The sequence below is a fragment of the Rhipicephalus sanguineus genome, chromosome 6, assembly GCF_013339695.2.
Source record: "Rhipicephalus sanguineus isolate Rsan-2018 chromosome 6, BIME_Rsan_1.4, whole genome shotgun sequence".
NCBI lineage: Eukaryota > Metazoa > Arthropoda > Arachnida > Ixodida > Ixodidae > Rhipicephalus > Rhipicephalus sanguineus.
Genome location: NC_051181.1, coordinates 84,318,684 through 84,334,116, shown reverse-complemented (window position 1 = coordinate 84,334,116; position 15,433 = coordinate 84,318,684). Strand labels below are relative to the sequence as shown.

Below are 15,433 nucleotides of genomic sequence, written 5' to 3'. Positions count from 1 at the left end.
AAAAGGCCTCTAAGCCACGTCCAATATTTTTTTTAACGTTTTAAGTAAACGCACATTAAGTTCAGAGTGCGTTAATCAACAATGTCAAATGTGCCAGCACTATGTGCCGCAGGTGTGGAAAAAAAGAAAAAAAGAAGAGAAAGCAATCTCATGCTCCTATCGGGGCCTTTCCGGTATCCTTAACGCCCGTCGTGACATCACCAGGGTGATGTGGTGATGTTACCAGGAGCAGACGCTGCCAATTGGTCGAACCTGTTTGTCTGCTAGCAGGTATGCATGCTCTCTGCTCTTCCTCATCGTGTTGTTGTCTGGTGCACGTTGAGGAAGAGAGACCAGCTGACAAATGAAGCGTAGGGAAGGAGAGAGCAAAACAAGTGAGGGCTGCATGTTGGTTATCAAACGTGTGCAACTCCAGCCTGCTGTTTTGAAAAATTCTCACTGCTCGGTGTTCTTTGTAGTCACGTGCGCAACTGCAACACCGCAACTGAACTTCTACCTCTGGGTGATTTAGGGGTCCTTTAAAACATATCATTTCTGCACAATTGTGCAACACAGTGAAGCTATAAATGTGTCGTTCCTTTCCTCTTGTGCAGGGTTCCGAAGACCGAGATGGACGGAGGTGACCCGGGCTCCTCGTTGATGAGCATGATGAAACAGATGTACGACGAAGGCGACGACGAGATGAAGCGCACCATCGCAAAAGCCTGGACGGAAGCGCGGGAGAAGCAGCAGGAGAACGGGGACGGCGGCCTCCTTTAGATGTCGACACCGTGGCGTTCCACCGTTGTGACAAAAGCGAAAGGGTTACGCGGCGCCGAGAGAAGGGTCGATTGGACACGCTAGCTGGTCGGGCTAGACCGCACCGTACCTCTAGCATTTTTGCGAGCAAAGCAATTCTAAGACAAGGCAGACTTCCACTATATGTAGTTTTTGGTTCCCCAGATAAATTGGTTCTACCGATTCACGCAAAGCCCCGCGTTAGCGCATTCGGTGACAGAAGCGTATGCGTGCGCCACCTCTTTTGTGGAACCACGGTAGTGTCTACTGTGGAAGGCGCAGCTGTGCCAAGGCACAGCTGCGCCTTCCACTGTGGCATTGGCATTGAGTACTTTAGAAGGTGCACCTGTGCGACATTCTAGACAAGAAAGTATTGGGCACAGAGTTTTCAATAAAGGAAATTCAAACGAGATTGGTGAGGATAACCCTAAAAAGTATGTTTATTGTCAAGATTCACCCCAAAGGGTGTAAACTTTGTTTAGAGCAACACTCGTCAGTGGCATTTTGCTCAAAGCCGATGCTGAAAACAGTGGCTGTTTGTGAAGAGCGTTTCGGGTGCAGTTATCAGAAATGAGAACTGTTGTGTTTGTACAGTGACAAATTGTTCACAATAAATGTACATAAGCTTTCTTCGGCTGCCTCATTTGTGGTAAATCTGCTCTGCAAGTTCTGCACCAGGAAGGCAGTGCCTGCTTCAACTGTTGACAAAACAAGACCATGTCTGTTGTAATACCTTGTGCAAGGGCAAGAAACGTGAAAATATATATTTCACCAGACCTGTATGTGATGAGACTTGTTTTGAATACTGTGTAAAGGCTTTACATGCTGAAGCTGAACCCACGATATGATTATGGGGCAGGCCAGTGTGGAGGGCTCCGGAAAGTTCGACCATCTGGCGTTTAACATGCACTGACATTACACAGTACATGGGCCTCTAGCATTTTGCCTCCATCAAAATGCGACAGCCGCAGCTAGGATCGAACCCGAGACCTTCGTGCATTAATGCTTGCCTCATATTTTGGCATTCCACTCTAATAAGTGAACATTGTGAAAACTCCATTTCTGGCAGATTTTTAAAAAATTGGACGGAGATGTGTGAACAGAAAAGGATCTTGAAAACTGTCTAGGAGATTCGCCTCGTGCTAATTACAAGGCTACATAATGTCTCAGTTCAAAGGTTATTATAGCTGTGAGCATATTTAAGACACGCTGACATAGTCACTACTGGAGACTATAAAGGCAGCCCCATGCAGTGAGTGTTCCCCTTCTGCAGAAAGCATTAGGATACGTAGATTTGCACTCTGGAATGACCAGATGTATTGGTATTCCATTCAGTATTATTTGTGTCATGTCGGACGTCCAGCTAGGACTATGAGCGAGCCACGTGCAAAGCCATTGGGTTTGCCGGTATCGTGCTAATTGTCATGGCTTGCAGTAACATGCACTGAGCCACATAGTGAGATACAAAGGACACTACTGATTTTTGGATCAAAGTGCACTGGACGCTTGGTAATGGTTGAGTAAAAGTACACAGACTTTGCTTGGGCTACATTAGCCACCTTGCTGCCAAACAGTATTTCTAGCTGATTCATCTAATACTCCATGACACATGAGCAAACTAAAGTCCTTATAAATTAACTCCTTCCCTTTATGCTGAAGGGTTCTGTAGCAAAGTGTTTCATCGTTCATCCACGGCATAATGTGCTCTTTTATATAGTTTCGCTAAGCAATGCAGTAAAATGCATAATGCTACTGCTTGAAAGCGAAGCTCAGAAAATTTTTATGACCGCACCCAGTCGTTGCAAAGTAAGGCAGGCGAAATGGTTAAGCAGCTTTGCCCCGTCATTGCATGAGGAACTCTTAATAAAGAAGAGCACAGAATACGGTTCATTTCGGTAACATCAAGTTGTGCAGGCTGGAAATGAGCAGCAAGCATGTCGCTCGCACGTCGGACAGTGTGCATTCGGCTCGACTCCGAAGACTCAGTCCGTTTGCTAACAACTTGCAAGTGAAAGTTGTTAGGAAACTGGCCTTAGTAGGCACTACATGTCGAGCTAAAAAACTCTCCAATGCGAAATTAGAGTGCAGCTGTACAGATTTTCATTTCGAGAGTCTCTTGGTGGCGGTGGCGATGAGCTTATGCTTCAATGGCGCAGATTGCAGAGAGCATGGCACACTCTGCTTTCTGCCTCACCCCTCCACCATCCTCTCCGCGTAGCTTTCATCTTTCGCTGTGTTCGTTCTGTCAGTTATGACGACGGATGAGGAACGCCGACGCTCCACGCAGGAACAGGCACTTACGAGCTGTGCTCTAATGGTAGGGTGCCTCCTCCAAACTGCTCCTGCAGCTTGCAGCAGATTTTGGAGGTTACTGCACCTGTTAGAGGTTGTACCACAGGAAAGAGGCAACCCAGGCAGCATCCAATGCACTGCACATCGTTCTAGATCCTGAATCATGTAACAATCTTGCTCTACACACATATTTGTTAAAGCATCTTCTGGCAAGCTGCTCTTCATGCAAATATTCCTCATTTAAACTTAAAGGTAAGGGTAGAGTTGGGGGCGAAAATCCGTCGGAAAGTGATGCAAACATCTGTCCAGCACATTCATGCTTTGAACCTAGAATTATGCCAAGTGCCTCTAGCACTTTGCAAAATGTCCACTGCAGAAACATGCCAAGGAACATCCCAGAGTGAGTTTTAGAGGTTAAATTCTGTTATGCCATGTCAGAGTTCAGACGTGCTGCGTAGTTCATCCATGTTGGGCTTTGGGTTGAATTCAGTGTGCTTACAAAAATGGGAGATTTAATTGGTTGCAGTTGGTTTTGATTGTGATGTTTGCACAGCCATGAAAATCAAAGGTATGGGCTTTTCCAATTCATTCATTTTTTATAAGCAGTACGTTGATGCTCCAAGTACATCAGTAGAAGCTAGGACGTTTGCGCTTTTATACTGTGGCTGTCAGATGAGTAACTTCAAGTGCCACGAGCAGAGGCCACAGCAATTCGAGTTTTCATGTCATCACTGCTGTCCACTGTGGAATGTTGATTGGTCATGACGAAATGGCTAAATGGCAATGAGAAAGGCTAAATGAGTAACCCCTTGTTCCACCAAGTGAACCCATATTTCGCTTGAGCATACTTTCATTTCTGCCACCACTGTGGATCTAATTTTCTTCTAGTACTTGTTTATATTCAACTGTTGAGTGTGGTGAGGGCATCTTGGTCATTCTAGCTCACTGTTCAGCTGCAAAATCACAAGGACCCACTCCGCCCACATAAGTTCACAGCAATGAAGCACTGGCTCTTTCCAAGCGCCAATACAGAACTGGTTATGTGCCTTTCCATGTACTGAGTTATGTCGGGTGCTGAAGCCATTTGCTCCAAGCTGCATTACCAGTGCGAACTGGCACAGAGCCAGCTGTGCCAGTGTTGTCATCTGCAGTGCCACTCACCAACTCGTATGTAGGGTATACTTTATCTGACATGACAGCTGCGCCACTAACCTTATTCTTGGCACTGTGCCAACTTTTATAGCTAAGCTTAATACACCCACATTACTAAAATTCAGATTAGAGGCATATACACTCATGCATGAAAAAAGATGGTTGATCCCTCTGTCATAGGAATCGGAATAACACGAAAATAAAGCGTGCCCTTACAGAAGTAACTGAATGTTTACTGTACATTGATATATGAGAGTTTGCACAATGTATATTGATGTCTGGCAGCTATAGGATCGTTTAACGTGGATGCACCCACTTTGATGATTGGTGGTACATCTCCATCCCGATGACTAACGTCCATGTTAAATGATTAAACGAACCCTTGTGGTAGCTGTAGTAGTTAACGGTGAAAGCGCAATCAGAGAACGAGTTGTGATAGCCAGAAGAGCAGTCGCATATTGGACGCAGAACTTGGTCGCCATCTCTCGGCGTGTTAAAATGTGATTGAACACCACGGCTGGACTAGAGGAAAACGCAAAGCGCGTCGCGCCGCCCTGGTAGCCCGGCCGCGATTTTTCTCGGGGCGAGCACGTGAGCGGGGAACGCGGTGTTACAGCCAGGTGAGGCAGGCGCGCGTCGCAGAGCTATTTTTGGTTTCAATTAGTGTGATGCTATGAGCGACGCCAACGCTTTTACGACGCTTGGGCTAAGATAGACACCTCACGGTGTGTGTTACGGCATTGACAAAATTGAACTTCTATTGAAAACGCGCCGAATGGGACAGACGTGTAACGTGTTGCAGGTGCTAATCGCGGAGGCCACAGTAATGATGAATTACTTTACCGCTCCCAGAGGGCAACACCACCCCGCCGACCGGGAGGGTGGTAGATATAAAAGGCGCGTTTGTAAAGCCTCTAGAGTCTGTGACCATGGCTCAGTGGATAGCGTGCCCGGCATCTGTTGTTGCGACCGAGCGGTCGTGAGTTCGATGCCCGTTGACGGAACTTTTTTCTTTGCCATCTGATCGTGTAAATTTTTTCGACGTCATTTCCGTGACGGAAATACGTCACTGAATTCTTGGTGGACCCCGACATAAAACACTTTCGTGTTAAAAAAAAACAGTTTCTCAAGGCACCGTGGTGGTACTGCATGCCCACAGGCACCCTACAGATCATGCCACCGGTTGAAGTTAGTATCAAAAGCAGCAGTGAAACGATGAAGGTGCTGTTTAGAGCATGCAATACGATTTCTCCTCTTTGCCGCACCACAAACAAAGAACATTACAAGAAATATGACAGTGAAAGCAAGCATATGCAACACTTAGTTGAATGCAGGTGTCCGCAGTATTTCACTTTATTTTGTTTTTCTGTGCTGCATAACTAGATGCATCAATGTATGTGCACTTGCTCAAGTAGCTACCATGATTATACATTTGACTGCACAACACTACATGTGAAGAGCAGCACGACGTAATCACGATAATGTCGATAATGTGAAGCGAAGCATTTCAACATTAGTACCGAATACATATTGGTGCGTGGATGCTGTCGAGTAGCACCGTAAAGTCAGCACAGTGAGAAAGAAAGTTTTATTTCAATCACCGTATTTCCAGTAGCACGGTGGAAGCAGTAAATAGGGTACCAACATGGCGAACACAATGTCGCGCGTATTTCTGTCTAGTGGAATGTCTCGCGTTTCACAACCTTTGCGAGTGCTATGTGTCATTCTCTTGCCAGGAGTGCGTTGCTGAGTTTCTACACATCGATACAATTTTTAGCAAAAAAATTAATGGAGCTAGTTTGGGTACGTTGATGTTGAAATGCGCTTAGTATGAGAGTTACTCAAAGGACTAAAAGATGACAAACAAAGAACCACACTTGTTCTTTCTTCGTTGTCCTTTAGTCCCTTAGAGCTGACTGTCATACTTAAGCAAATTTCAACATGAACAATACAATGTGCCAATGCTCTTTGAAGTATTGTTGAGTACACACAAGCGAGAGGTACAGTAAGAAAGCATTTTATTATCCAGAATAGTATATATATACATATATACCGCTGCAGGAAAAACAGTTTTTGACCCTACACCTTTGGTCGATGCTTAAAGCAGGATGGGTCTTGAACAAACACACCACAGGCACCATCCTTTGCAGAATGCTAGCGCTACAGAATGACAAAGCTCAACCTCACTTCAAGATTGCACGGAATTACAGCTTTGGTTCTAAACGGACTGGTAGATGCGCATACAAAAGACACAAAAGATGTGCGTACACATTTTGTGTCTTACCATGACAGACATGCACATGTTAAAGGGACGCTAATGAAAGAATACCAAAGGTGAGATTGAGAGATCAAAGCGACATTAAAGAGAAAAATTCACCGACTGATTAATCCACGGTTTTTTTTGAGTTCCAATGCTGCAAAGATGGATGCTGCAAGATATAGATCTACTGTAGTAAGCTGTTGCTCGTGGGAAATGAATGTTCAAACTAGCGATCAATATGAGTGAAGAGCGCATGTGTCTCTGCGCTGACTATGATGACAAACTTAGTACACCACCATAACCTACTGAAAACTAATACAAATAAAAAATTAAGGCTAATAATACTAATAAGAATACTAATAAAGAAGATACTAATAGGACACTAATAATAAAAATTAAGGCAGTTTTGCACTAGTGGTGCCAAGCATGAAGGAAGTGCGAAGCATGGGCGGCCTTCCTAGTTTCTCTTATTTTCTTCCTTCTCTCAGTTTTTATGTCTTTCTTGTGTGTGTTTATTTCTATTTCTCTCTCTCTCTATTTCTTTGTCTCTCCTGCTCTTTCTATCTTTCTTTCAAATTCTTCCCTTTCTTTCTCTTTCTGTATTTCTTGCTTGTTTCTTTTTTCTTTCTATTTATTTCTCTCTATATATATTTCGTTCTCTCTATTTCCCTCTATCTCATTCTTTCTACGCTATGCTTTACTCTCTCCACTCCCACTTTCTCTCCTCACGCTCACTTCCCTTTCCCACCCCGTTGCTATACTGTACTATGCAAGGCTTTGCTCTGCTAGTGTGCCTGGATAGCCGAGTGGTTACGACGCTCACCTTGTGATCATGGGTATGCGGGTTCGAATTCCGCCTCGCCAAGGAACTTCTTTCGACAAGAATTTCTGTTTCTCTTTTTTCTCTCCCTTTTTCTCTCTCTCTGTACTCGTTCTTTCGCACATCAGAGTTATTGCATCCCACGCCGGACAAACCGGCGCACGTGTTCTGGGAGCGAAGCAGAAGATGAAGAGAGCGCGTGTCGGTTCATGATGGTGATCATGTTCACGCGTCATGGAGCAATGCACAGCTTAAACAGCTCCCCTTTAAAATTCTATGGTTGAAGGACAGGCAGTGTATGGCCATTTATTCAGAAGCTGTTTATGTTCATGCATGCGCCCAAGTGAACAAATGTCTCTTTTTTTTTTGATTCCAGCTCTAAAGTGCAGCTATGGCAGTCAAGAACTGAAACAGTGCCCCTGTGCTCTATAGAATACTTTGTAGCATGACCCTTGAACACTGTAGAATTACTCTAAAATCAAGTGCAATGTCATCTTTAGCGTCCCTTTAAGCATGTAAACATGACAACATGGGATGAAAACATCACCACATGCGTACTTACAACCTATCTGAGCTCACACTACAATACTTCCAAGCAGAAAAATGCACTCATAATCTATCCTACCGTTAAAAAAACTGAAGACAGCTAGCGGCTTTCCATATGAAGATGTCACAGCAGCAGCAATAAAACATAGCATGAGAAGACCCTAAAGTACTCGTAAAACACCACAAAGATTAAATATGAAAACATCTGGCAGGCAGCAGAGTTTAACACTTGTAATGCAATGCGATGCTGCTCCCTTCTTACAAAGACATCAAACTTAAAATGATCTTGAAGTAAAACTCTCACACACTCTGAATGAACCTCTAACGACACTAAGGTACAACCAACTACAATTAACCGCCATCTATTAAAGCAACTGTGCATCTCCAAAGGGTCCCAGTATTAACTTCATGATGTGGCTGTTGCTTTTAGACACGCTTGTCAACCAGGAAAAAATAAAGTAACGATAATTGCTTCAGATAGCATATTTGCAGTGATGATTATCAGTTTTCACTCTGTCTAACGTCATGACGGCCTGTTTAATTTAAGGCATATTTGTGCATCCAGCCATCCGCATGGCTTCTGGTCTCTTCATGGCAACACGCAGGACATCACAGTTAACACATTTCTTTGGGCTAGTGGGCGAGGCATCGCACATACAGCATGAGCTGACAAAGGCTACAATGACACTGTACACACAAAACAGGTCCTTTGTCCGTTCACATGATGTGCATGTAGAACATAACACTGCTGCAGATGCTACATCATGACACTTAATGCGTGTATATGTATGTGGCTTTCAAGAGATGGCTGGATGCAGTGTTCAAAATGGCAGCAGTGCCAGACATTTTCTTTCATCTTTTCCAGCTTCAGTAGACAGCTATTGGTTTAGAAATCACACTATCAAACATGAAGCACAAACCAAATTGTGTTACCCTCTCGCAATACTAGTACAAAATAAACATCAAGCAAATAGCGATAGCTTTAGAGGTCATTTCAACTAATTGCATGGGTAAAACGCAAGATGTGTGAGAAAGTGAAGAAGCAGAGAGGTTTATCTTTATAAGCCATTCCACATGTCCTTCAAGCGTAGTGCTAATAAATTCATTTTAGTAAATGGCATTAGAAAGAAACACACACAAACACTCAACTAAAACAATTCAGCCTAGTCCACTTAACAAGAATTTGCAAGTGCCAATAATGGTTGACACGGCAATGACTTGATTCAAGACCCATATGAAACATGCAAGAAGAAAAACATGTATATATATATATATATGTATATATGTATGTGTGTATAAATAAGAAATACCATGATGCAAAACCCATCAGAATGCAACAGAAGGCTGCATGCACCACACTAAAAGCATAATAAATAACACATGTAAAGAATAGAGAGACGTAGTGTACTACATAAATATATGCATAACTTTCTAAACACCGGGGTACCACGAGTGCACAGGGCACTGCCATATCAGAAACCACAAGCAGCGCCATCTGTTGCAAATTTCACCAGGCCACACTTTCAGGGCTGCCACGCCACAAAGCTTAATTCAGATCCCCCTCGAAACAATTTATTTATCCTTCATCACAGTCCACATCAGTTAAAACATAACTGCTTGCACAGCTTGCATGAATGCTCGCTAATGCTTGTGACGAACTAATACTTTGTGCACTTTGCACAGCAGTGCAAAGTGCGTTACTTCGCAAACACTGCAACAAGTGGCACTGCTCGTGCAATTGAAACATGGCAGCAATAGTAAGCTGATAAGTTTGCACCACACTCATCCCTGAAATAACAAATAACCCCATCCACTGCACTGAAAGAAGCCAGCACTGCAGCGTGCAGGAAATAGCGACACAATAAGAAGCCTTCTCAAACAACTCGAAAGAGCAGCACCAATGCCAATTCGAACAGTATGCGTGGAATTCAAAAGCAACGAAATATTTGTGTCATAATTGTGCACCATTTGGTGCCTGTCTTGTCCCCAAACATTCTTCTCTCGTCTTGAGTGCCTGTCCTCTGTTTAACGCCGTGTGCACGACCTTTCCGGGTCGTAAATGGCACGCACATTGTGAATGTGCTGTAGCATACTTCACAGGAAGGTATATAATCAATTGCTGGGTTTTACGTCCCAAAACCACGATATCATTACGAGGGACGCCGTAGTGGAGGGCTCCGGAAACTTCGACCACCTGGGGTTCTTTAACGTGCACCTAAATAATCCAAGTACACGGGCCTCTAGCATTTTCGCCTCCATCGAAAATGCGGCTGCCATGGCCAAAATTCGATCCCCCGACCTTTGGGTCGGCAGTCGACTTCACAGGAAAGTAGCGAACTCTAAGTTTTCAAGAAAAAAAATGCAGGCAGGAAAGACGACTATTACCACTTGGGATTTGGCAACAAGATTATTGAAGGGTTTGAACTTTTTTCCTTAGATCCTAGTGGCTCCACGAATGTCAGAACACAAATGTGGCACGAACGTGACAATTTCCAGATGGCATGTGCAAGGTCTTTGTGTGGCGTCTGGATCGCGGTCCACACACGTACCAGGAAATGGGACACATGCGACGTGATGCATGCCATACAGTGTCCGAGTGGATGCATTCTTTCTACAAAAATTTCACTAACCATGACAGCCTTTGATATATTACGGTCATAACATGTTTCTACACTGGGTACAAGGTTCTAGTCATGTTAGTCTACAAAGGCTTCAACAACCAGTGACACGTGACAGCACCAGCCACATCCACATGATGTTTCAACTGTTTGTGTACGCACGAAAAACTTGTAACAAATATGCCACCTTGTTTTCGGGGTTAACATCGAGATATATTGGCTATTTCTTCGAAAAAAAATTAGATGTTCTTATAAATGCAGGTTGACGCGTCAAAGAAATTTGGCATGTGGCAACCAAGGTGAAAGTCTCAATGGATCTTGCGATTCTACAAGTAGGACAACTTCCAAAATGATTCTGCGACTTGCAATTTTGGTAACTGCGTATTCACTGAACCATTGCATATCAACATGCACCCACACATTGCTTACACTGTACAGTAATGCATCATGGCGGAAGAGAGGGGGGATTAGGTGGCGAGCATAACACAAGCGAGAACGCTCACCTCTCTGCTGTGGAACAAGTATTTTTCACAGATGCGGCACAGCTTTTAAAAACCGGGCCCGAGTGAACCACATTTTTCACTGAACTTACAAGCATTAACGCTTAACCCTTTAAGGACGGAAAATCAGTTGACTTATGCCACCTTTGACAAATTGCACCGGTGTGCAGCGGGGGCATCCAGGTGCTACGATGATTGGACGAAATAGTGCCACAACAATAACAGACCTCCAAGGATCTGTTCAAGTGTAAGGTCGAAATCATACTTTTCTTTTGTTACTAGCTACATTTCTATTTCAAAATGGCATCCCCCATGGTGGAAGTGCAGGCTTCTAGTTGTGCGGGAAATGAAAGAAACCGTGGTTACTCGAGAGTTTAGCCCTTTCAATTGCAAGCGATCTTGAACAGGCCTTGGACTACGATAGTAAGCTCGCATGTGTGCAGTGAGCTTTTGTTCATTTTCTGACCATCCTTAAAGGGTTAATCCATAGATTTTACTTCTAAAATAACTTCATGCCAAGCGTAAACTTCTTGGAAAACTAGAAGCAACAAGCACACGCTGTGAAAATCAATGTTAAGCAAAGCATTTTGTAATCAACTAGCAATGCAGCACCATGCGCGGTTGTTCGACGTGTTAACCAGACGGACCGACATTCTTATGAATGCCAAGCAATTATGTATTAAGTGCGAGACTGAGCATGGTGGCTGATTTTTTGTACTCCTGCGAACAAACATCACAACCTGCTTCATTACAACTTGGTTTGATCCTGGAGGCGATGCTGCCTAGCACAGGATCTAACAATGGGAGAAATCTGCATGCTCCAGTTTTCATAAGCAATGTTTTCATAAGTGTCATGATGCACGTGAAAGTCAGTGGTGTCATCAACTACATATATTGAAATGTTCTGTATGCCATTCCAATAAGTATAGAGTTTTCTAAAATTAACTAGAAGGGACTCTGGCGCTGCGATCCTTCAGCTACCATGGGAATGATGGGTAGTACACAAATTTGCCTAGCCTTCGTACTTGCGGGCTTCGAACGCACTTGTGGCTTTGTTTACTGCTATCTTTTGGTTTTCTTTCGGATAAAAGAATGGATTGTTGTGAACTTCGTGACCAGATTTGAATTGGTGAGCCTAAAAAAGTTAAAGTGGTGAAGTGGAACAGCTGACTTTTGCTGAACTTCGTTTTGCGAGAAAGCAGATGCAGGCGACACGGAGCCAAACGGAGCCGAAAGAACGAAGTCTAGACAAATCTGTGGACTACCCATTATTCCCATGCTGGGCTGAAGCGCCATGCGTTGCATCTCCCATAGGCACTAACGCCAGAGTTCCCTCTAGTGTATCTATATGAAACTCTATGCCAATAAGTACTTATGATTTCCGAAAATTTTACGGAGTGTATGTGAATTGCACATAAATTCCACTAGATTTCCATAACAATCTTATGGACAACATACGAAACATTTTAATACGCATAACTCGCATAATTCATTCGTGAGGGTGAGTGAATGGAGACTGGAGCATGCTTTAGCAGTGCACTATACTTTGTGGCAGATGTCTGAAGGAGCTATAGCTTAAATTGGGATATCAGAAGTATGCATGTGATGGTGGCTGAATGGTTAAGAGCACCGAGGTGTTGCTCGAAGAGGGGAACGAGGTCTCACCACACCATCAGATGCTTGAATGCATATGTATTGAAGACTTCTGAACAATGTGGAACAGAAACCTACCTACGTTCTAAAGAATGCGTAAGATGCAATTCAGAATGCTACACATTAAAACAAAGCAGGTGCAAAAACCTACAAACTGAGCAGCATAACCCGAACTACACATTGGTAAACACACGTTCCCTCTCCCAATTTGCTTTCATGTTGAGTTAAAAGTCATTAATGTCAAAAGGCAATCTTGAAAAACTAGATGCGTTAGAACTTGGGCTCGTTAATGTGCCATAGATATAAAACAGGCAAAAACACAAAATAAAAATTGGAAGGAGGCAAGAGGCAACACATTGATACAATAAACACAACACTGCATTTGTTTCTTTCTCCTGTCTTTACACTGCCACTTGCAATGCTAGTATATTGACCACACATACCTTTGCTGTTGTGCTCAAGGTTTCATGCAACTAGTATGAGCAATGGCAAAGGCTAATAAGACATCAGGCTTTGCCAGTGGTTGCTGCTGGCAGTAATGGTTTGCATTCAGTGAAATGATCCGGCTTCTTTTTTTTGTGTGTGCACTGTGGCATAAACTGTGTCTCTGGGAGTAGAGCCTAAAAAGAGAGTGTCATGAAATGCAAAGCAGTACAAGGGGAGCACTAAACCTTGATGAACGCTAAAGTGTCTGCATTAGTAGTGGCTGCACAAAAAGCCACACTCAAGTAGACACCACTGAAGTACTAATATCTGGGGTTTCAGATGCCAAAACCACGATACGATTATGAGGCGTGCCTTAGTGGAGGGCTCTGGAAATTTCGATTACACTCAAATCTCATTATAACAAAGTCACATCTGCCACGAAAATAACTATGTTATATCCGAAAATTCGTTATAAACGTTTATTTGCAACACTGTATCTATGACAACACTATTCTTCGTTTACTTTGTTATAACCGATAATTCGTTATATCCGTGTTCATTATATCGAGGTTTGAGTGTACTTGGGGTTCTTTAACATGCACCTAAATCTACGTACGCGGGCCTCTAGTGTTTCACCTCCATCGAAATGCGACCGTTGCAGCCGGGATTGAACCTGCAACGTTCAGGTCATTAACAACACCACTGAAAAATAAGGGCTACAAGATGGAAGCTTCTTAAGTTGCACTAAGTGAGGAACACACATTTTCACTTGGTTTCATTGCAGTCACAGTGGCAGTGTTTTCAACTTATCCCTCATTTTGTTTGTTTTTGCTAGGCTTTTTGGACAGCTGTCTTTCATGAGAGCAAATCACTTTGTGGGCATTGGTCTTGTGGCCAGCCACCATTTGGCTTGGATGCTTTTCATTGCCCATTCAGACTCATCTCAAACTTAATAAATACGCTCAAAGCAACAAATGCATTAAGAAGTGAATGACCAATAATGGGCCAGCAAGGGAAGCCGACTAGAGCCGATACAAAGGGGTTTACATTCATGAAGTAACAACTGCTTTTTTTTTTTTTCCGTGGGAGCATTTTTATGCGATGCCTGCGTGCTGCCCTGCCAAAACATTGGTTCCAGACCAAGCCTCCGATTATTAAAGTGAAAGTGTTTCTTGGCTAGGTTGGTGATAGCGTGCACCAAGCAGGCGTCCACAAAAGCAGCCTCCAGAAAGCATGCGATCTCTCCCTGTGGAAACTTACGCCGATGCCAATAACTGCCGCAGCAACCACCAGCAGCTGCAGTGTGGGAAAGGAAAACCCACAGCAGATGGGGGAGTCCTGACTCGAAGGGGAGAATAGTTGGCGCACTTCAATATAAATGCTTTCGTGTTCCCGTCTCATAAGAATATGCTTGCGGATCCTCTGCAACTTTTTCACCTACTGTTCATGACTTTGAATCTTCACTTTAGCGGTTGGGATAAGATGACAGTGGTGTTTTAAACAACGAAGCTAAAAGCAGGTGCTGTCGTGCTGCCTGCTTGTCACACTTTACATTACCCTTTTTTAGCGCTGTGGCCAGCTGCTCCAGGAACATCAGTCAGGACAGGTACCATGCGGAATGACAGAAGAAAGGAAAGATGCAAGGACAGAAGTTATGCGCCTACATTGGTGACAACGGCTCATGACATCAGAAGATGCTCTTGCCGTTCAGGAAGAGGATGAGACCAGAACTGTGATTTTCTGAAGGGGCCGCAGGAGTGCCTGCCAAGGGCAATGCTGCTGATGGGCCCTGGGAACGAGTCTGGACTGTTGCCTTGTTCAGGGTGTCCTGTTAAAAAAGAGGGTACAAGAGAGAGGAAGCAAATGTAATGGACACAGACTTTTTCTGCACGCACAAGTGTTAAAGGGGTACTGACACCAAAATTTTGTATCTTGTTTTTTTTTCTGTAGCAATAAGTAGCCAACGAACTCATTATTATGGCTGGAAACTTAGTTTGGACGAGTGCGCAATGGTTAATTATTAGGAGATGTTTTTGTAGTGCCCAGTTAGGGTGTTGGTTTCAACTGAGACAGGAGAGACCAGGGTGTTTTTTTTTTTTTGTAAACACAGCTGGCCGTGTGAGCACACAAATATTCAAGAGCCTTTGCCCTATCGTGAAAATAGGGGCAAGCGAAGCTTGGCATGTACATGCCTGATGTACTATTTTTCTTGCTTTCTTTCTATTATATTGCAAAAGTGCTCTCTCCTAACTGTTTGCTTTATGTAGGCTTTATGCCGAAAATCAAACCTTCATCCGTGCGCTTAGGAGTGCTTCACTTCAGGCGCTACAGACAACAATGACGGTCATGCGTGCAATCCCCAAGCAACAATGAAATGTGGCTACGTAAA

At 43.7% G+C, this 15,433-nt stretch overlaps 2 protein-coding genes across 2 annotated transcripts in view; one reads left to right on the top strand and one right to left on the bottom strand.

Moving 5' to 3' along the window:
* LOC119395959 (calcyclin-binding protein) overlaps positions 1-1,407 on the top strand; it is a 7,526-nt gene extending 6,119 nt beyond the window's left edge. The window contains exon 6 of the mRNA XM_037662989.1: positions 594-1,407. Coding sequence (XP_037518917.1) covers positions 594-759 — 166 coding nt within the window. The 3' untranslated portion in view covers positions 760-1,407. The remainder of the gene's footprint in view (positions 1-593) is intronic.
* A 4,815-nt stretch (positions 1,408-6,222) lies between these two features.
* The window catches only part of LOC119395958 (RNA-binding protein Ro60-like), a 43,726-nt gene continuing 34,515 nt past the window's right edge, over positions 6,223-15,433 (bottom strand). The window contains 1 exon segment of the mRNA XM_037662988.2: positions 6,223-14,872. The gene's annotated coding sequence lies outside the window, so the exon portion shown is untranslated.